The sequence below is a fragment of the Enhydra lutris genome, unplaced genomic scaffold, assembly GCF_002288905.1.
Source record: "Enhydra lutris kenyoni isolate GAN:26980312 unplaced genomic scaffold, ASM228890v2 scaffoldscaffold46, whole genome shotgun sequence".
NCBI lineage: Eukaryota > Metazoa > Chordata > Mammalia > Carnivora > Mustelidae > Enhydra > Enhydra lutris.
The window spans coordinates 7,862,673-7,877,502 of NW_019154130.1; the positions used below are offsets into that span (position 1 = coordinate 7,862,673).

Sequence of the window (14,830 nt, forward strand, 5' to 3'; positions counted from 1 at the left end):
AATGCTTCAGACCTGCATTCTGTTATATGCTAATTATATCTCAAAAATTTTAAAAAACCATACAAGTAATATATGAATAATATACATGTATATCTCAAAATACAATGCTCTTGCCATTATCTTACAGCATTTAAAATATATAATTATAAACAGGATAATAGGTATTGCATCTGTATTCTAAATTAAATTTCACTTGTTACAATATCAAAAAAAAAAAGGAAGAAAAAGGTTTTGGATGACCTTTACACACGGACACACACAGACCAGTCTATACCTGCCAAGTTAACACCGCTTTGTAACACCCCCCCGGGAATTCATAAAAAATGTGTTCCAGGCTTTCCCTCTCCACTGATTTTGTAATAAACTGAAGCCGCAAGCTAAACTGATCCCTTCAGAATCTAGTTTCCAGTTAGCCTGTTTATTCCTGCTCGTGCCTCTGGGGGCAGTAACTGAATCTACACTCTCAAAGAAAGGACTCCTTAGGGTCTAGACAGTTTTGTTCCAGAAGCAACTTTTTCCAGCCGGGAAGCACCCCGGCTTCCATGAAGCTCTATAGAACACAACTGAGATGTCAGCTTAAACAGTTGGTATGAACTAGGCCCCGAGCCTCTCCGGGGTGACGGGGCCACAACAGGCTATTGGAATAAAGTGATTTCCCAAAGCTGGCCCTTGGGTGGAGTGGGGGAAAACCACTGGTGTGGTTTTCTTCCTCCTTCTTTATCAGCTCTGGCTCAGGCCCCATTGAAATGGGAGAGGAGACAAAAGTTAAAAAGTTCCACAGGGAGGGGGAGGCTTGCACAAGGCAGGGGTATGAGACCATTTTACTCACGCCAAAGTGGCCTCAATTCCGTACTCTGCTCCTTTCCCAAGGCAACCACAAAACGGGGACTTGGGAGCTGTGTCCTTTCTGTCCCCACGTCCCAAGGTTAGAGGGGCCAGTCGAGTGGGGTGGCCAGGAGCCCAGAGTCTGGACTCAGGCAATGCTGGGATTGAGCACAGCCCTAATCAGGGATCCCCGATGCGAGCTCAGCCAGTTCTGAGATGCCTCCGGCTGGACCTCGGTTTCTCGGTTGGTACAGCAGAGTAGCTCTACCTACCTCACAGGCTGGCTGTGCGACTGAACGGAACCATGCACAGGAACTGTGGTCCGGTCAGCAGGAATTCAACAAACGTGTGCTAGCCCCTGGAATCAGGTGCATCAAATCAGGGCAGAGTGTGCTCCCGTCTCTATCGCTCAGCGAGTGGAGGAGAATCCTCTTTATTCTGTGCTTCTCATTCTCTCCCGGCTTTGGGTCCTACCAAAGAAACCAGAGGTTCCGGGCCCGCCCCTCTGGATCGCCTACTTGGGGGTTACTGGTGCTGGAAAAGAGGTCTCTCCTGGGGATGTTCTTCTAGGTTGTTCCAAGTCAACATGGGTTCACACGGGCTAACAGTAACTCAGTGAGTTCTTAGCGTCAATTACCTCCCTTCTCACAAGAATGTTATCTCAGCAGGTGAAAAGAAAACTGTTTTTAAGGGTTCACCCAAAAGCATGCTTCTGAGGAGGGCTCGGAGAGGAGAGAGGCGGGGCTAGATGTAGGCTCTTTTTCTTGGGATGATTCTGGTTCTAAAAAGCAGCGGAACATTCTTATTTACAAGAGCGAGGGGAAAGGGGGCCGTGGGGAGAGGAGCACAGAGCATATAGGAAGAAAGTGAGAAGGGAGAGCTATGGCGCTTCTCGGGCCAGAGCTAGGAATCTGGCCAAACGGAGAGTGCACGATTGGCAGCAGCCGAGAGATCCTGTATGGACTTTTAGGAAAGCTTCTGGGCCGCAGCACGGGGCCTCCTCCATCGGGGCCAGGAGAGTTCTGGCAGCAGCCCCCAGCCCAGGCATGTTCCCACATAATTGAAGTCGAATGTGCTTGGGGGGAGGGAGGATGGAGGAGGCCTCGGAGTTCCTGGCGGCTGAACCTCCGAGTTCTGCATTTGGCCCTGTTTGGGATGGAAGCCAGTGAGTGTTGATTTTCTGCAGCATGGAAACAAATGCAACGAATCTGTTTTCCTGAGGCATGCATTTTGAAAAGAGGATTTTAATTTTTTTCCCCAAGGACAGGTGGGGCCGGGACGTTGGGGTGGGGGGAGAGCGCGTTGTGACGTGGCTCTTCTGCAAACGCTTTTGCGCTCATAGTTTCCGTGTGAGCACAAATATATCAGAATGTGTGAGGGGGCATGGCCACAACTTAAGGCTAAGTCTTTCACAAAAGATAATTCCTGGAAAATGCTGCTGGAGGACCCTCTGGCTGTGTGTGATAAGTCACAATTTGTTTGCTCTCCGCTGGAGGGTTTCCAGGAGAGCGGCTCTCTTGTTCCTCCTAAAATTTTCCATGGACTCTCCTTCACTTCTCGGTCTTTCTCTGTGATCTTGTTCTTCTGTCCCCGAAATTAGTTCGTGTTCCTTCTTTTCAGTTAGCACCGAGGTCTTTTGGAGCCTAACTGTTAGGTTAGTGATATAACGTGACACCGTCTGGTTTTCCAAGTGGTGGAGACTCATCATTCTTTTAATGGCACTCAACTGTGCCCAGCCCTCTAGGGAAAAGTCTGGACTCTTGGCCCATTGGGCCATACCCAAGGGACTGAGAATCTGCAATCACTAATCGATTCGACTGGAGGGGTCTCAGTAAGGAAATGGGCATAAGGGCAGATTTGATCTGGGACCTTCTGCTCCTTCCAGACGAAAGATGGCGAAAGACATCTCCACAGAGGCCAGGCCAGTAGTGTTTCTCGCATTCAGCATTTATGCTCAGTGCTAGAGCTCTGCTTTAATCTTTCGAGAAGAATTTCACCATCAGCCATATTATACAAGGATACTAGCCTCTCTGCATTTATTACGAGGCTGGGTTTGAAAGGAGTTTTGGGTCAGGGGATTTAGAACCCAGCCTGAAAAAAAGCAAAGCTGCTTTAGTTCACTTAGTGCACTTGGTAATTAGCCTCAGAGTAACAAACGTTATCTGCACCAGCACAGCCCCGTGCCAAGTACCAAAACCACATTTTCCAGATGATTCCAGTGAGAAGTTTCTGACCCGAAGCAATTCAACATTGGGCCCCAAAGACCACAATCATCTTGTATAAAACAACAGATTGTTCATCTCTCCCTGGCCTTCTTTAGTACATCAAGAATGCAAAATCCAGATTAAGAACCAAATGCAGAGCCCCCTTCACACTCGCCTAAGCTTTCAGAATGACAGTAAGAGACTGTTCCATGTGCATGAAAAGCATACTAGCTAAAATGATGCTGAGATAGTTTTGGCTTCTGGGAGTGCAGCTTTCAAAATGAATGTCTAACAGAATCTAATATTGTTAAGTGTCTGAGCATTCTGGGGAGGGCAGGAATCCCATGGAGACAGGGAAAAAAGGGTTACCAGTAAGTGGTGAATGGTTACCATTACCTTTAAAAGATGAAAAGAAGGCATAAAGGAGTGGATTACTACATTAATCAGGATAAAGAAGCCACAAGCCCTCCCCATGCCCCTCTTCAAAAGAGGGTAAAAAATAAAAGAAGTTTTATATAACTTCCCTGAGGTCTCCTAATGCACCAATGCCAAATGTTTGTTTGCTCCAGGCTGAGGGCAGTGCAGGGTGGAAATGAACTTCACGCTGCACAGGATGAGACACTTGGCTTTGGCTTTGGGGCAAAATAGGGTGGGGAGGTTCCTGAAGGGAAAGGCTTTTCTCCCTAGTACGGCTTTACTCTTGCCTGCCATTTAAAAATTTTTAACTTTTTTTTTTTTTAAAGATTCCATTTATTTATTTGACAGAGAGAGGCACACACAGAGAGAGAGGGAACAGGAGCAGGGGGAGTGAGAGAGAGAGAAGCTGGCTTCCTGCTGAGCAGTGAGCCCGACATAGGGCTAGATCCCAGGACTCCAGGATCACAACCTGAGCTCTTGAAGGCAGACGCTTAATGACTGACCTACCCAGGTGCCCCTAAAATTTTTTTAACTTTTCTTTTTTTTTAAAGATTTTATTTATTTATTTGACAGACAGAGATTACAAGCAGGAAAGAGAGGCAGGCAGAGAGGGAGAGGAGGAAGCAGGCTCTCCGCGGAGCAGAGAGCCCGATGTGGGGCTCGATCCCAGGACCCCGGGATCATGACCCGAGCTGAAAGCAGAGGCTTTAACCCACTGAGCCACCCAGGCGCCCCCAATTTTTTTAACTTTTAAAAGTTACATCTGGGGGTGCCTGGGTGGCTCAGTAGGTGGTGTCTGGCTCCTGGTTTTGGCTCAGGTCATGATCTCAGGGTCCTTGGATCCAGCCCCAGTCAGGCTCTGTGCTCAGTGAGGAGTCTGCTTGAGGATTCTCTCCTTGCCCCACTCCTCCTCCCCCACCGTCCCCACCCACCCCCACACGCATGCTCTCTCTCAAATCTTTAAAAAAAGAGAAAAAAAGCTACATCTGTTGGTGTAGACACTATGCAGATATTCTCGGACTCCCACTTCAAGAACCTTCACAGGCAAGAATGAAAAGGGCTGGCCAAAGGCAGAAGCCTGTCAGAGAACACTTGGTGTCTTCCTAAACTCACTTAAGGTGACAGCCACGTCTTTGAGCAGTGTAGACAAGGCCCAGCACCACGAAGGAGCAGGAGCTGGGTCGTGAGAGACTCCTGAAAAATCTTCCTTCTGCAAATTAACGCAGCAGAATTCACTGTGGCAGTTAATTCAGCTTTATCCTGGAGAAGACGAAATCACTTTCCTCAAATGTGAGAGCGACTTTCCTTTTTTAGATAAGCACATTGACTTCATCACGTGAGGCCGTCTGCCACCAGCCCAAGCAACGTGGCAGAGCGCACAGCAGCCAAAATCTCAAGGGTAGTATTTGTAACTTGTGTATCCCGACTGTACCAGGAGAGGGGTTTCCAAGGGATGACAGAAGGTTGTTCATTTGTGATTTGCCAAGCGCTCCACACTACTGGCTGGCTGGTTCGTTTCCTAGCCCTCTTGCTGAGGACAAGCTCCCCGGGCAAGCACGGAGCTGGGAGTTGCTCTGGGGCTTTGCCTTACCCCGTGTATCCTAACCAGACACTCCTGGGGCAGTTTCAAAAAACAGAGCGGTCTCAGTTTGCAGTAGAGCCTGGGAAAAAGTCTCCAGTGTGTATATTGATTGCTTTCCCGTTTGCCAAAGAGTTGGGTGCTGGGTCTCAGCCTATCCCGAGCCTCCAAGTTCAGATAATTCTCCTTATTCTACTTTTTATGAGTTTGGGAAGTTGGAGCAAAGGGGTGGAGAGATGAATGATCTAGCTGCTCACTCTAGTGCTGAGGCCATGATTTTTAATGCTTCTTTTAAATCTAGGTCACTGATACCTTCTTAGGTTATGTAGATAGAAACTCCCAAGAAAATGTCAATCAGAGAGACACAAATTTCACACAGGGCAGAATCATTTCAAAGTTGGTTATTTTAATGGAATTTCATTGTTCAAAGTAGAATGGATATATTAAGTGGTTCATTTCCATCCTGAAGAAAACACGAACAGTTTCTTATTGTAATTTTGTCAAATTCACACATGACTCTTTGACCTTTATCAAAGACATTTTCTTAATGTATCTTGAGAAGATTCTTTATTCTGGAAAAAAATTTTTAAACGTTCAAGTAGTTTGGAAACATTTGCCTATTTGCTCATTCCTCTGGGCACAGCCTTTCAGACCACTTAGCTCACCTGTACCAAAGATCTCTGTTTTTCTAGCTGGTGGTAGGGCTGCGTGACGGAGGTAATCATGGGAAAATGAGGAGCGAGCAAGCTTTGTCAACTACTACTAATTCTCTTAATTAGTATGCTACAATCCACCCCAGCTTCTGCGAGGTCAGACATGCAAGACAAGTACCTGGCCAAAAAAGCAGGATTCTAACTAGTGTAAAAATAGATTTTAAATAAAATAGAATCTCTATAGGAAAGAGAATTAGGTTATGCTTTACATTCCCGCTCTTGCTTTAAGATCTCTGTATATGTAAGTCCAAGGGGGACTTGTAGAGTGGGTCTACCCTAAGTAAAAATTGAGAATGTCTGAGGTACATTCATTTTGCAAAGTTACAGGTGAGGTTTTTGGGGAAATGCTACAGCACATCCCACAAAAATGGATGGTGATTAACAATACAGTTTGTGTGCTAACAAGTAACATGTAAGACATTTAGGCCAAAGGGGATGAGGCCTAACCATAAGCTAAAAAACAATGAAAATGTGACCATCTGAAAACTCTGGCTAATTCTGAAGCAGAAAACAAACCATCATTTAACAGTATGTCTTGTTAACCTATCTAGCTACCTCTTTTGAAAGCTTCAATTCCAACACGGGTCTTACTTTAAGTTCGCTCAATCGCTGTATATTATGAATTACTTGACGTTGAGGTTTCTAGAGAAAGTACACAGCCCCTCTGTTGGCTCACAACAAGCACTGCATGACTGCTTTAAAGGGGCTCTGTTAAAATGCCAATCTTCGGATTTAGAAACAGCCTTTGGTTGTATCTTGAAAGCATCACTGAAAATCTGCCCAAGGTCCCTCCAGCCGCAACCTGAACATGCAGCCCGATCTTTTGTAAACATTCAGAAAACACTGATCCCAGCAAAATACACAATCAGCTAGTCAGAGGCCTCACTCCGCATTTTCGCACGGATGATAAATCTGCTTGCTGATTCTTGCTGGATGCTAGGAAATCCACTCTCAGAGTTGGGTCTTAGAGCAACCCTTCAGCCTCCTCCTTACATGAGGTTCACAATGTGGTGTGGAGTCATCAAAAACAAAACCTAGAAGCGCCACCATTTTTCCTACCCTGGGTCTGCCTGGCCTGCGTGGGATGTTTGATTTTTCCTGGCTAGCCCTGGAGCAAGAGGTGGCCGCTGGTGACAGGCTAGTGACTAACGGTTTACAGGCCCGGCCTCTTCTCATGGGACCTTCAGCCAATTCTTCAATTCCCAGACGCAGGGAGGGACGACAATGACAGGTGACTAGTGCTAGGGAATTGCCGTAAATCCTCAGTGGCCAGTGCAAACCTCTCTTTAAAGCAGCTGCTAATGACCTCAGGTAATGTGACCTTTGGGTTCCCCGGGGGAGAAAAAAAAATCGTCATCTTGAACCAGACCCCAGAAGTGAATGTCAAATACACCAACTCAATAAATACAATGGAAAAATGCGCAGCAGAGCTGGGGCTTCTATCAAGTAGGAAGGCAAAATGGCCATGAGAGCGCCTGAGGCTAGTGAACTATCACGGCGGGCAACGGCAGCCAGCTCTGAAGCCCCGGGCCATCTCGCTAGCTCCGCCGGGCCACCGGGCTGCAGTCCCTGCAGCGCATGCCCGCAAAGAAAAGACCCAAACAACGGCGGCTCCGTCCTCACTTGTACTTGCTCAAGGTCTACCCTCACACTGGAGCCCCAGCGCACCCCCGCCGCGCCAGGGAAAACAGTCTCAGGGACGTCTGTTTCCCAGAGGTCACTTGCCCCTCTTGCTGCGGCCTTTCCTGGAGGGCAGCTTCCCACTGCCCCCCGAAGACGGGGGGCTGGAGGCCGAGGCCATGGCGATGTTGATCTGTCCCTCCTGGATTTCCTGCCGGGTCTCGGCAGGCAGGTGGTTGATCTTCTGCTGTGCCTCCAGGTAGAACATGACGTCCCGCAGCTGCTCCTGGATCTCCGTGATCTGCAGATCCTTCTGGTCGCAGGTCTCCTTCAACACCCTCTCCTCCTCCTTCAGTTTGTTCTGCAGGAGGACCTGGTTGGCTCGCAAACACTTGTTCATTTCCTGCTCCTCTTTGAGCTCTGTGGTAAGTTTGGCCACTTTCGTGTTTAGTTGGGTGCACCTTTTGCAAGACAAAGGAAGACAAAAGCATGGTTTTCATTTGCTGACACGGTCCCCTTTCTGCGCTGGGATTGAACAGAGGCGCTGTGATCTCAGAATCCATTGAGGGACTGGACTCCTCCCTCCTGCGGTGGCAGGGGACTGGTTTGCTGCCACTGCAACAGCTTTACAAAGCAAGGATTTTGCTCGAGTTAACAGCGTGGCTTCAGGACAATTTTTCTAAGCATTGGATATTTTTCAATTGCAGAAACGATTCTGTGATTCATGATAAAACTCCTACAGCTTCTCTGTTTTTCAGTCTGTGGTTAAATAGGTGTCTTAGAGATAACAGCTACGATAAAGAAGTTATGAGGAAAAGTGACATTCTCCCAGAGTCAAGTGCTCTGACCTCACTGTACTTGCTGAAGGAGAGTTTTCAAGGATAGGAGCGCCCTATTCTGGATGCTCAATCTTACTCATAAGTAAAAAATTACAAATTAAAATACCACCTGGGATACCATTTTTATGTATCAGAATACCAGAGAGCTCAGATATGGGGAAAGAGGGACTTGCACGCATTGGCACTGGAGCATGAACTGCTACAAACTCTTTGGAAGTCACCTTGGCAATACCCGTAAAAATAAAAATTTCACCGTGCCCTCTGCCACACCTATTCCAGGAATTTATCCTACAGAACATATCCCACAGCACATATTTCAGACCACACTGAAAGAAACATGGAGAAAAATGCTCACTGCAACAGAGTTTACAGTAGTCTATGACTTGAGACAACTTAAACATCCATAAATAGGGAACGGGTTAAAATTATTATGGGACCTCCAGACAATGGAATACTGTGCCGCCTTTATGAAGATCAAGATAGCTCTAGATGTACCAATATGAAAAAAAAAATCTCTAAAATGGAGTATTTTACCAAACAGAATACTTAATATTATTTTTTTAAGAGGAAAGATTGTATATATGAGATGTTTATACAGGTACAGCGAAAGATTTGGAAGAGGCAATAGTTCACTGGTACCACTAATTAATAATGGTAACCTTTAGATAGACAGCATGATCTACAGGGTGGAAAAAACCTTCCAGTTTTAATTCTTTCATATAGTTTGTTAGGGAGCTGAAAGTATAGACAATATTTTAATTTCTCTTAATGCCGTAGTGTTGTTTTTACAGAAGTTTAAAAAAAAAAAACACACAAAAAGCCTTTGAGCGCCTGCTGGCTCAAGAGCACATAACTCTTGATCTCAGGGTTGTTAAGTTTGAGCCCCCATGTTGGGTGCAGAGACTGCTTACAAAGAAAATGTTTAAAAGAAGCAAAACAATTTTGGTGAAGAGTATTGTGGCTGATGAAAAAATTTTGAAACAGATAATGGCAACAGGAGCAGGATGTCGTGAATGCCATTCAATGTCACTGACAAATTTCGTGTTATATACATTTTGCCACAATACAAAAAAAAAAAAAAAAAAAAAAAAACCAACAACCCTATTACAATAATCCTTACTTTTGAATAGGGGGAAAACAGGTAAAGGGGAAATGGGAACTTTTTGCACAATCTTGGTAGCCTCCGTAAAGCTGAATTTCTTCCAGAATAAAGGTTTATTTAAAACAAAAACAAAATAAAAAACAACTTTTAAAGCTATATCCTCCTTAAATTGACTTTTTATCCATTTGTCTGGAGGTAAAAAAAACCCGTATTTGTGAGTATACTTAAGCTAGAAAGATAATTTCAATCAGCAGCAACTATCTTCCCATACAATAATAGTAGAGTATGTTCTCGCCACACTGTTCTTGAGCTTTTCACACCATAGTCAACAAATTTGGCTTTTAATTCCTGTCTAATCCCAGAGTACACACCACCTCCGGCTTAGACAGTCGCTCTCTTAAGTGCCAGTTCTCAGCCACATGGCTCAGAGAAACTGCAGCCCTGAGCACAAGGCTGTTGCTTTCTAGTGGCAAAAATGAAAGATATCTGCACATACAAGAAGCACAGACATCAGCCGAGAGCACCGCATTCCACACGGCATCCACCTGGCGTGAAACGCTGTCATTTTTAATAAACGCAAAGTCACAGTAAGTTTGCCTCATATATAGGGAAACCCCTGAAAACCTAGTTGACAGACACACTTGGAAAGTGTTAATGAAGGAGATTACCTGTTTATGAGCCTGTTACAATGACAAAGCTAATTAAAAGAGGCCAAATACACCTACTTTCTTTCCACAGACTGCTTTTCTTTTAGGAGATCATTTAGTCTATGCTCCAGATTATCACATTTCTCAATTGTTTCTTTAAATTTGGTCTTCATGTTGTTAATCTGGAAGAGCAAACAGAGGTCAGTGTCACTTCACAGAGGCATAGCAGCTGGTCTCTGGGGCTAACTTCACCACTGTTCCTTTAATTACCTGTCTGTAACTTTGACAAACTGAACTAAGAAAAGGTGAGACAATCATTTGAAAGAACTCCTGTAATGGAATAACCATTTTGAGAAATCCTTTTTCCCCCTTACTGTTTATCTCTACCAGGATGATCAGGAGCAGCTGAATGTCAAGCGGAAGACTCAAAAGTAGACTTGGGCAGTCAAGCAGGAGATGGTCTGTCGGAGGCCAGACCACAGCATCCTCTTCTTTTTTTATTTTATTTTATTTTATTTATTTATTTGAGAGAGAGACAGAGTGAGAGAGCATGAGAGGGGAGGTCAGAGGGAGAAGGAGACTCCCCATGGAGCTGGGAGCCTGATGTGGGACTCGATCCCAGGACTCCGGGATCATGACCTGAGCTGAAGGCAGTCGCTTAACCAACTGAGCCACCCTGGCAGCCCCAGAGCATCCTCCTCTTAACTCGTCATATTTTTTTTCCTCCTGAGATCACATTCCAAAAATTACTATTCAAATAGTCTAACAAACTAATCTAATCCAAGAAAATGGTGATAACTGATTTTTATTTATTTATTTATTTTTAAAAAAGATTTTATTTATTTATTTGACAGACAGAGATCACAAGTAGGCAGAGAGAGAGAGGAGGAAGCAGGCTCCCCGCAGAGCAGAGAGCCCGATGTGGGGCTCGATCCTAGGACCCTGGGATCATGACCTGAGCCGAAGGCAGAGGCTTTAACCTACTGAGCCACCCAGGCACCCCGTGATAACTCATTTTAACTGTTCAGGCTCCCCCCTTCCCAAACTCCTTACTAATTTTCTCAGGTACACAAAGTGACATGGAACACAAGTGGTTCTTATTTTGAGTTAATTTGCAAGTGCAATATAGAGAGAACGAATTCATGCTACATTGTCTTAGAAACTGAAAAGAGGGCGCCTGGGTGGCTCAGTGGGTTAAGCCTCTACGTTTGGCTCAGGTCATGATCTCGGGGTCTTGGGATCGGGGCCCCGCATTGGGCTCTCAGCAGGGAGCCTGCTTCCCCCCGCCCTGCCCCGCTCTGCCTGCCTCTCTGCCTACTTGTGATCTCTCTCCCTGTCAACTAAATAAATAAAATCTTAAAAAGAAAAAAAAAGAAAAACTGAAGAGAATTTAAAAATTCTGGTGTATTCTGTGTTGGAAACCAAGAGACTTTTGAAGTACTAGCTAAGCAGAGGCTGGATTCACTTGGGTGTGACGATCTACACAACTGAGAAATGCCTCAGCTCTACTGATGTACAGACGGACACAGGGCGAAGATTAGATGGGAAAGAGAAGTAGCAAGGGCTGCGTGGATCATGAGGCAGTAATAACAGGAACTGAAAGGGTCTGAGAATTTAAATCCTATGGCCCACATACCAGCCAGGTGTTTTGTAAGCAGTATCCCTTTATATCTTGCAAGAAGCTAGAGACTTCGATGCGGCAGCCTTTTACAGAAACAGGCTTATAGAATGGTGAGGCAATCTGCCCAAGGTCACCCAACCAGAGCATGGTGGGTCCAGGACTGGGACACCAAGTCTGAATCTAGAGCCAAGCTCTAGACCTCCCTGTACTACACTGGAGGTCACAGCTGTACAGCAAAGGAAAAACGACCCTTGGGCAGAGGCAAACTCTCAGCAATTGTCCATCAGGTTAGAAAAAGGGCCACTGCTTTTAATACTTACTTTTAAAAACTTGCCACGTGGTCTGACTAACAGATTTCTAACAGCACTGTTTTTTTTTTAATAAGAAAATAACTGTAGAAATTAACTTTATAGCCAACTTCTGTTAAGTTGGAAGAACAAAGCAAGATTCCTCTATGTCATGAAAACAAAAATAGCTTAAAAACTGCTCTAATTTGGGGTGCCTGGGTGGCTCAGTCAGTTGGGCATCTGCCTTGAGCTCAGGTCATAATACCACACTCCTGGGATCAAGCCCCATGCTGGGCTCCCTGCTCAGCGGGGAGCATGCTTCTCCCTCTCCCTCTGCCCCTCCCAACTTGTGCTCGCTCACTCTCTCTCTCTCTCACTGTCAAATAAATAAGTAAATTCTTTAAAAAATTTTTTTTAAAAATTGCTCTAATTCTAATTTGGTATTAATTTCCTCCCCAATATTGTTTTAAAATAAAAGACCATTAGATCCTTTGTACATCTTCTCCTAAACTGACTCCTGTTAGGGAAATTGAAGAGTACAAAAATGACTATCAAAAGGAACCAAACTGTGTTTTGCTAACTGGAGATACTTAGGCCAAATGCACTTGAATCAAGATGAAAACCAAGTAACCCCAAAAAGCTCTCTAAAATTGCTATAGACAAAAGTTACAATGGTTTAAATCAGTGCTTTTTAAAACCCTTCTGACCATGAGCCCGCAGTAAGACATACTCAGTATACACACAACCGACACCAAGAACTTCACAAAACAGTATTAAATATGATAATGTGCTCTAATATTTTATATCCACCTTACCTGTTCAATAAAAATGCCAGCTATCAAACTCATTTCACAATCCGCAGCTGGAAAAATACTGATTTACATGGAGCTCCAGGTCCAATGAGAAAAGACAGACCTTTAGGGAATTCACTGTCCTGTCTGCCTGCTCTGTGTTCTTCCTACATGGCCCCATTAAAACAAGAACCTTCGAGTGGACATGAGCTTCTAGAACAGACTCTCACACGCTATAGTAATCGTACTCCCTGAAGGATGCTGGCGGAAGGGGCAGAACAGCACCGTAACAAGCCCGCAATGAGGCCCATGAACGAGAATCTCCACCAGTGAAACCCGCGGTCTGCTACTGTATCTCTCTGCACACGCTCTCCTGCTGGAGGTGCCAGTGGACAGAGGACTAGTCAAAAGGAGGACAGTGGCAGAACAAAAAAACCTGCATCATCCACTAACTTATGGATAAGCGACATTTGTTACTAGAAAACAAAACATCCTTTTCAAGCCCTTCCAGCTTTTATGAAGGGCTGCCCTTGCCTCCATCTTACCCCCACATAAAAAAAAAACCCACAAGTTTCAGCGTTCAGCTTTCCTACCCCTTGACTTGCTTTTCATGGGCATTTGTTAGGGAATGCAGTTAATCCTAAGGAATCTGAAAAGGTGGAGAGAACCCTAAGCTTAGCTCTCAAGGGTCTGCGTGAAGCACTTCAGGTATATCCCCTGTGAACAAACCCATTACTCAGGCTGTGCAGAGTTGGCCAATGTTAGTCCCTGGGACTTCATAACTCGACACCAAGTGGCAGTAACCGTGCTCTGCTTCCTGAGCACTGTTGGAGGCATGTCTCTCCCATATGTGCTCCAATCAAGGCCTATTCAGAACTAGTCCATCAGGTGACCCTGAGTGCCTCTGGAAAGGCACTTTTGCCACTTGGAAGGTTCTTGTAGGAACTATATCAAGAACTTATAACTAAAGATCATGTCAAAGCTGGTGTTAAGCCTTAATTTTAGAAGGCTGATTTCTCCTCATTTGTAGGCATATCCAGAAACTGGGGCCAAAGGACCTGGCCTATGTGTAAGCCTGGCCCTGCCTGCCTAATTCCAGGGTAATCCTAGCCACCACACAGGTGAGACCCAAGCCTGGCTCTGCAGCCCCTATCTGAAGGTCTAGTTAGTGCTAGGGACGCACAAAATGACTGAAATCGTCATTAAAAAAATTTAAAAGCCTGTATGGACACTGTTCTTAGAACCTGAGGAAGGTTCTTGGAGTCCCCTGAGGAGCTCACTAGTTTTCAAACTCCCTTCTTTGGAACTGGCAGGGTTCCTTGTACGTGCTGGAGGCAACGGGGAAAAAGCAAGTGGAGTTCTGTGCCCTCGGTCTGGGTTTCCACCAAAATCATACCACTTTTCTCTTTCACCTGCTGGAGCAGAGAACTGGCAATTTCTATAAAGGATTTTGTTAACATCTAAAAACCTCTGCCCTAGATAAACAAGGAACCATGGGAACCACAGAAGCTCTAGCACCTCTGTCTTCCTTTCTTCTCTGCGATTTCGAAGAGCTCGGCACCATCGTACTGCCACAGAAGCCCACACACAGCTCCTCAAAGCAGCTGTTCCCGAGCTGACAAACCAACTGGCAGACTCAAATTACAAGCCTTCGTGTACATACTTCTGCCTTTTTTTTTTTTAATGGAATTGCACAAGGCACTAGAAAACCTGACAGAAGTTAAATCTTTCCCCTCTCAAAAATACCAAAATACTCAGGTTTTTAAGCCCAAGTTTTCCTTTTTTAGGATATATAACAGGTATTTCGTTTCTTCCTCACCTCATATTTAATGTAATATCGAGCTCTGCGTACAATTCTAATCCATTTGTCTTGATTTACTGATCCTAGGTAAGAATACATGTTGGCTTCCCTCCCCTTCTTAAATAATGTTCAGCTGGCTGCATTTGCAACAGCATATTTTCGTCTCTTCCTTTTCCTCTTTTTGACTAATTTCTTTCTTATTGTGGTCTAGAATTTCTTGTTGCCTAAAACTGCCTTTAGGGGCTAAGTCTGTAATATAATGATGATTCATGTTTTCAACCACTTCTCTCGGAATTCTGATCTAAAGTTAGATTACTGGGGTGAGATAACTGATTCCAAATTCTTCCTTTCTTTCTTCTCTCTGTGCACTACATCCTCCCCTCC

General features: G+C 44.9%; 1 protein-coding gene across 2 annotated transcripts in view; it reads right to left on the minus strand.

The window, feature by feature from the left end:
• Window positions 1-5,411: 5,411 nt before the first annotated feature.
• Window positions 5,412-14,830, minus strand: part of LOC111156325 (BRCA1 associated protein) — a 110,863-nt gene continuing 101,444 nt past the window's right edge. For both annotated transcript variants that reach the window (XM_022517093.1, XM_022517092.1), the window contains exons 11-12: window positions 10,025-10,128; window positions 5,412-7,819 (exon numbers count right to left, since the gene is read on the minus strand). In XM_022517093.1, coding sequence (XP_022372801.1) covers window positions 7,456-7,819; window positions 10,025-10,128 — 468 coding nt within the window. In that variant the 3' untranslated portion in view covers window positions 5,412-7,455. The remainder of the gene's footprint in view (window positions 7,820-10,024; window positions 10,129-14,830) is intronic.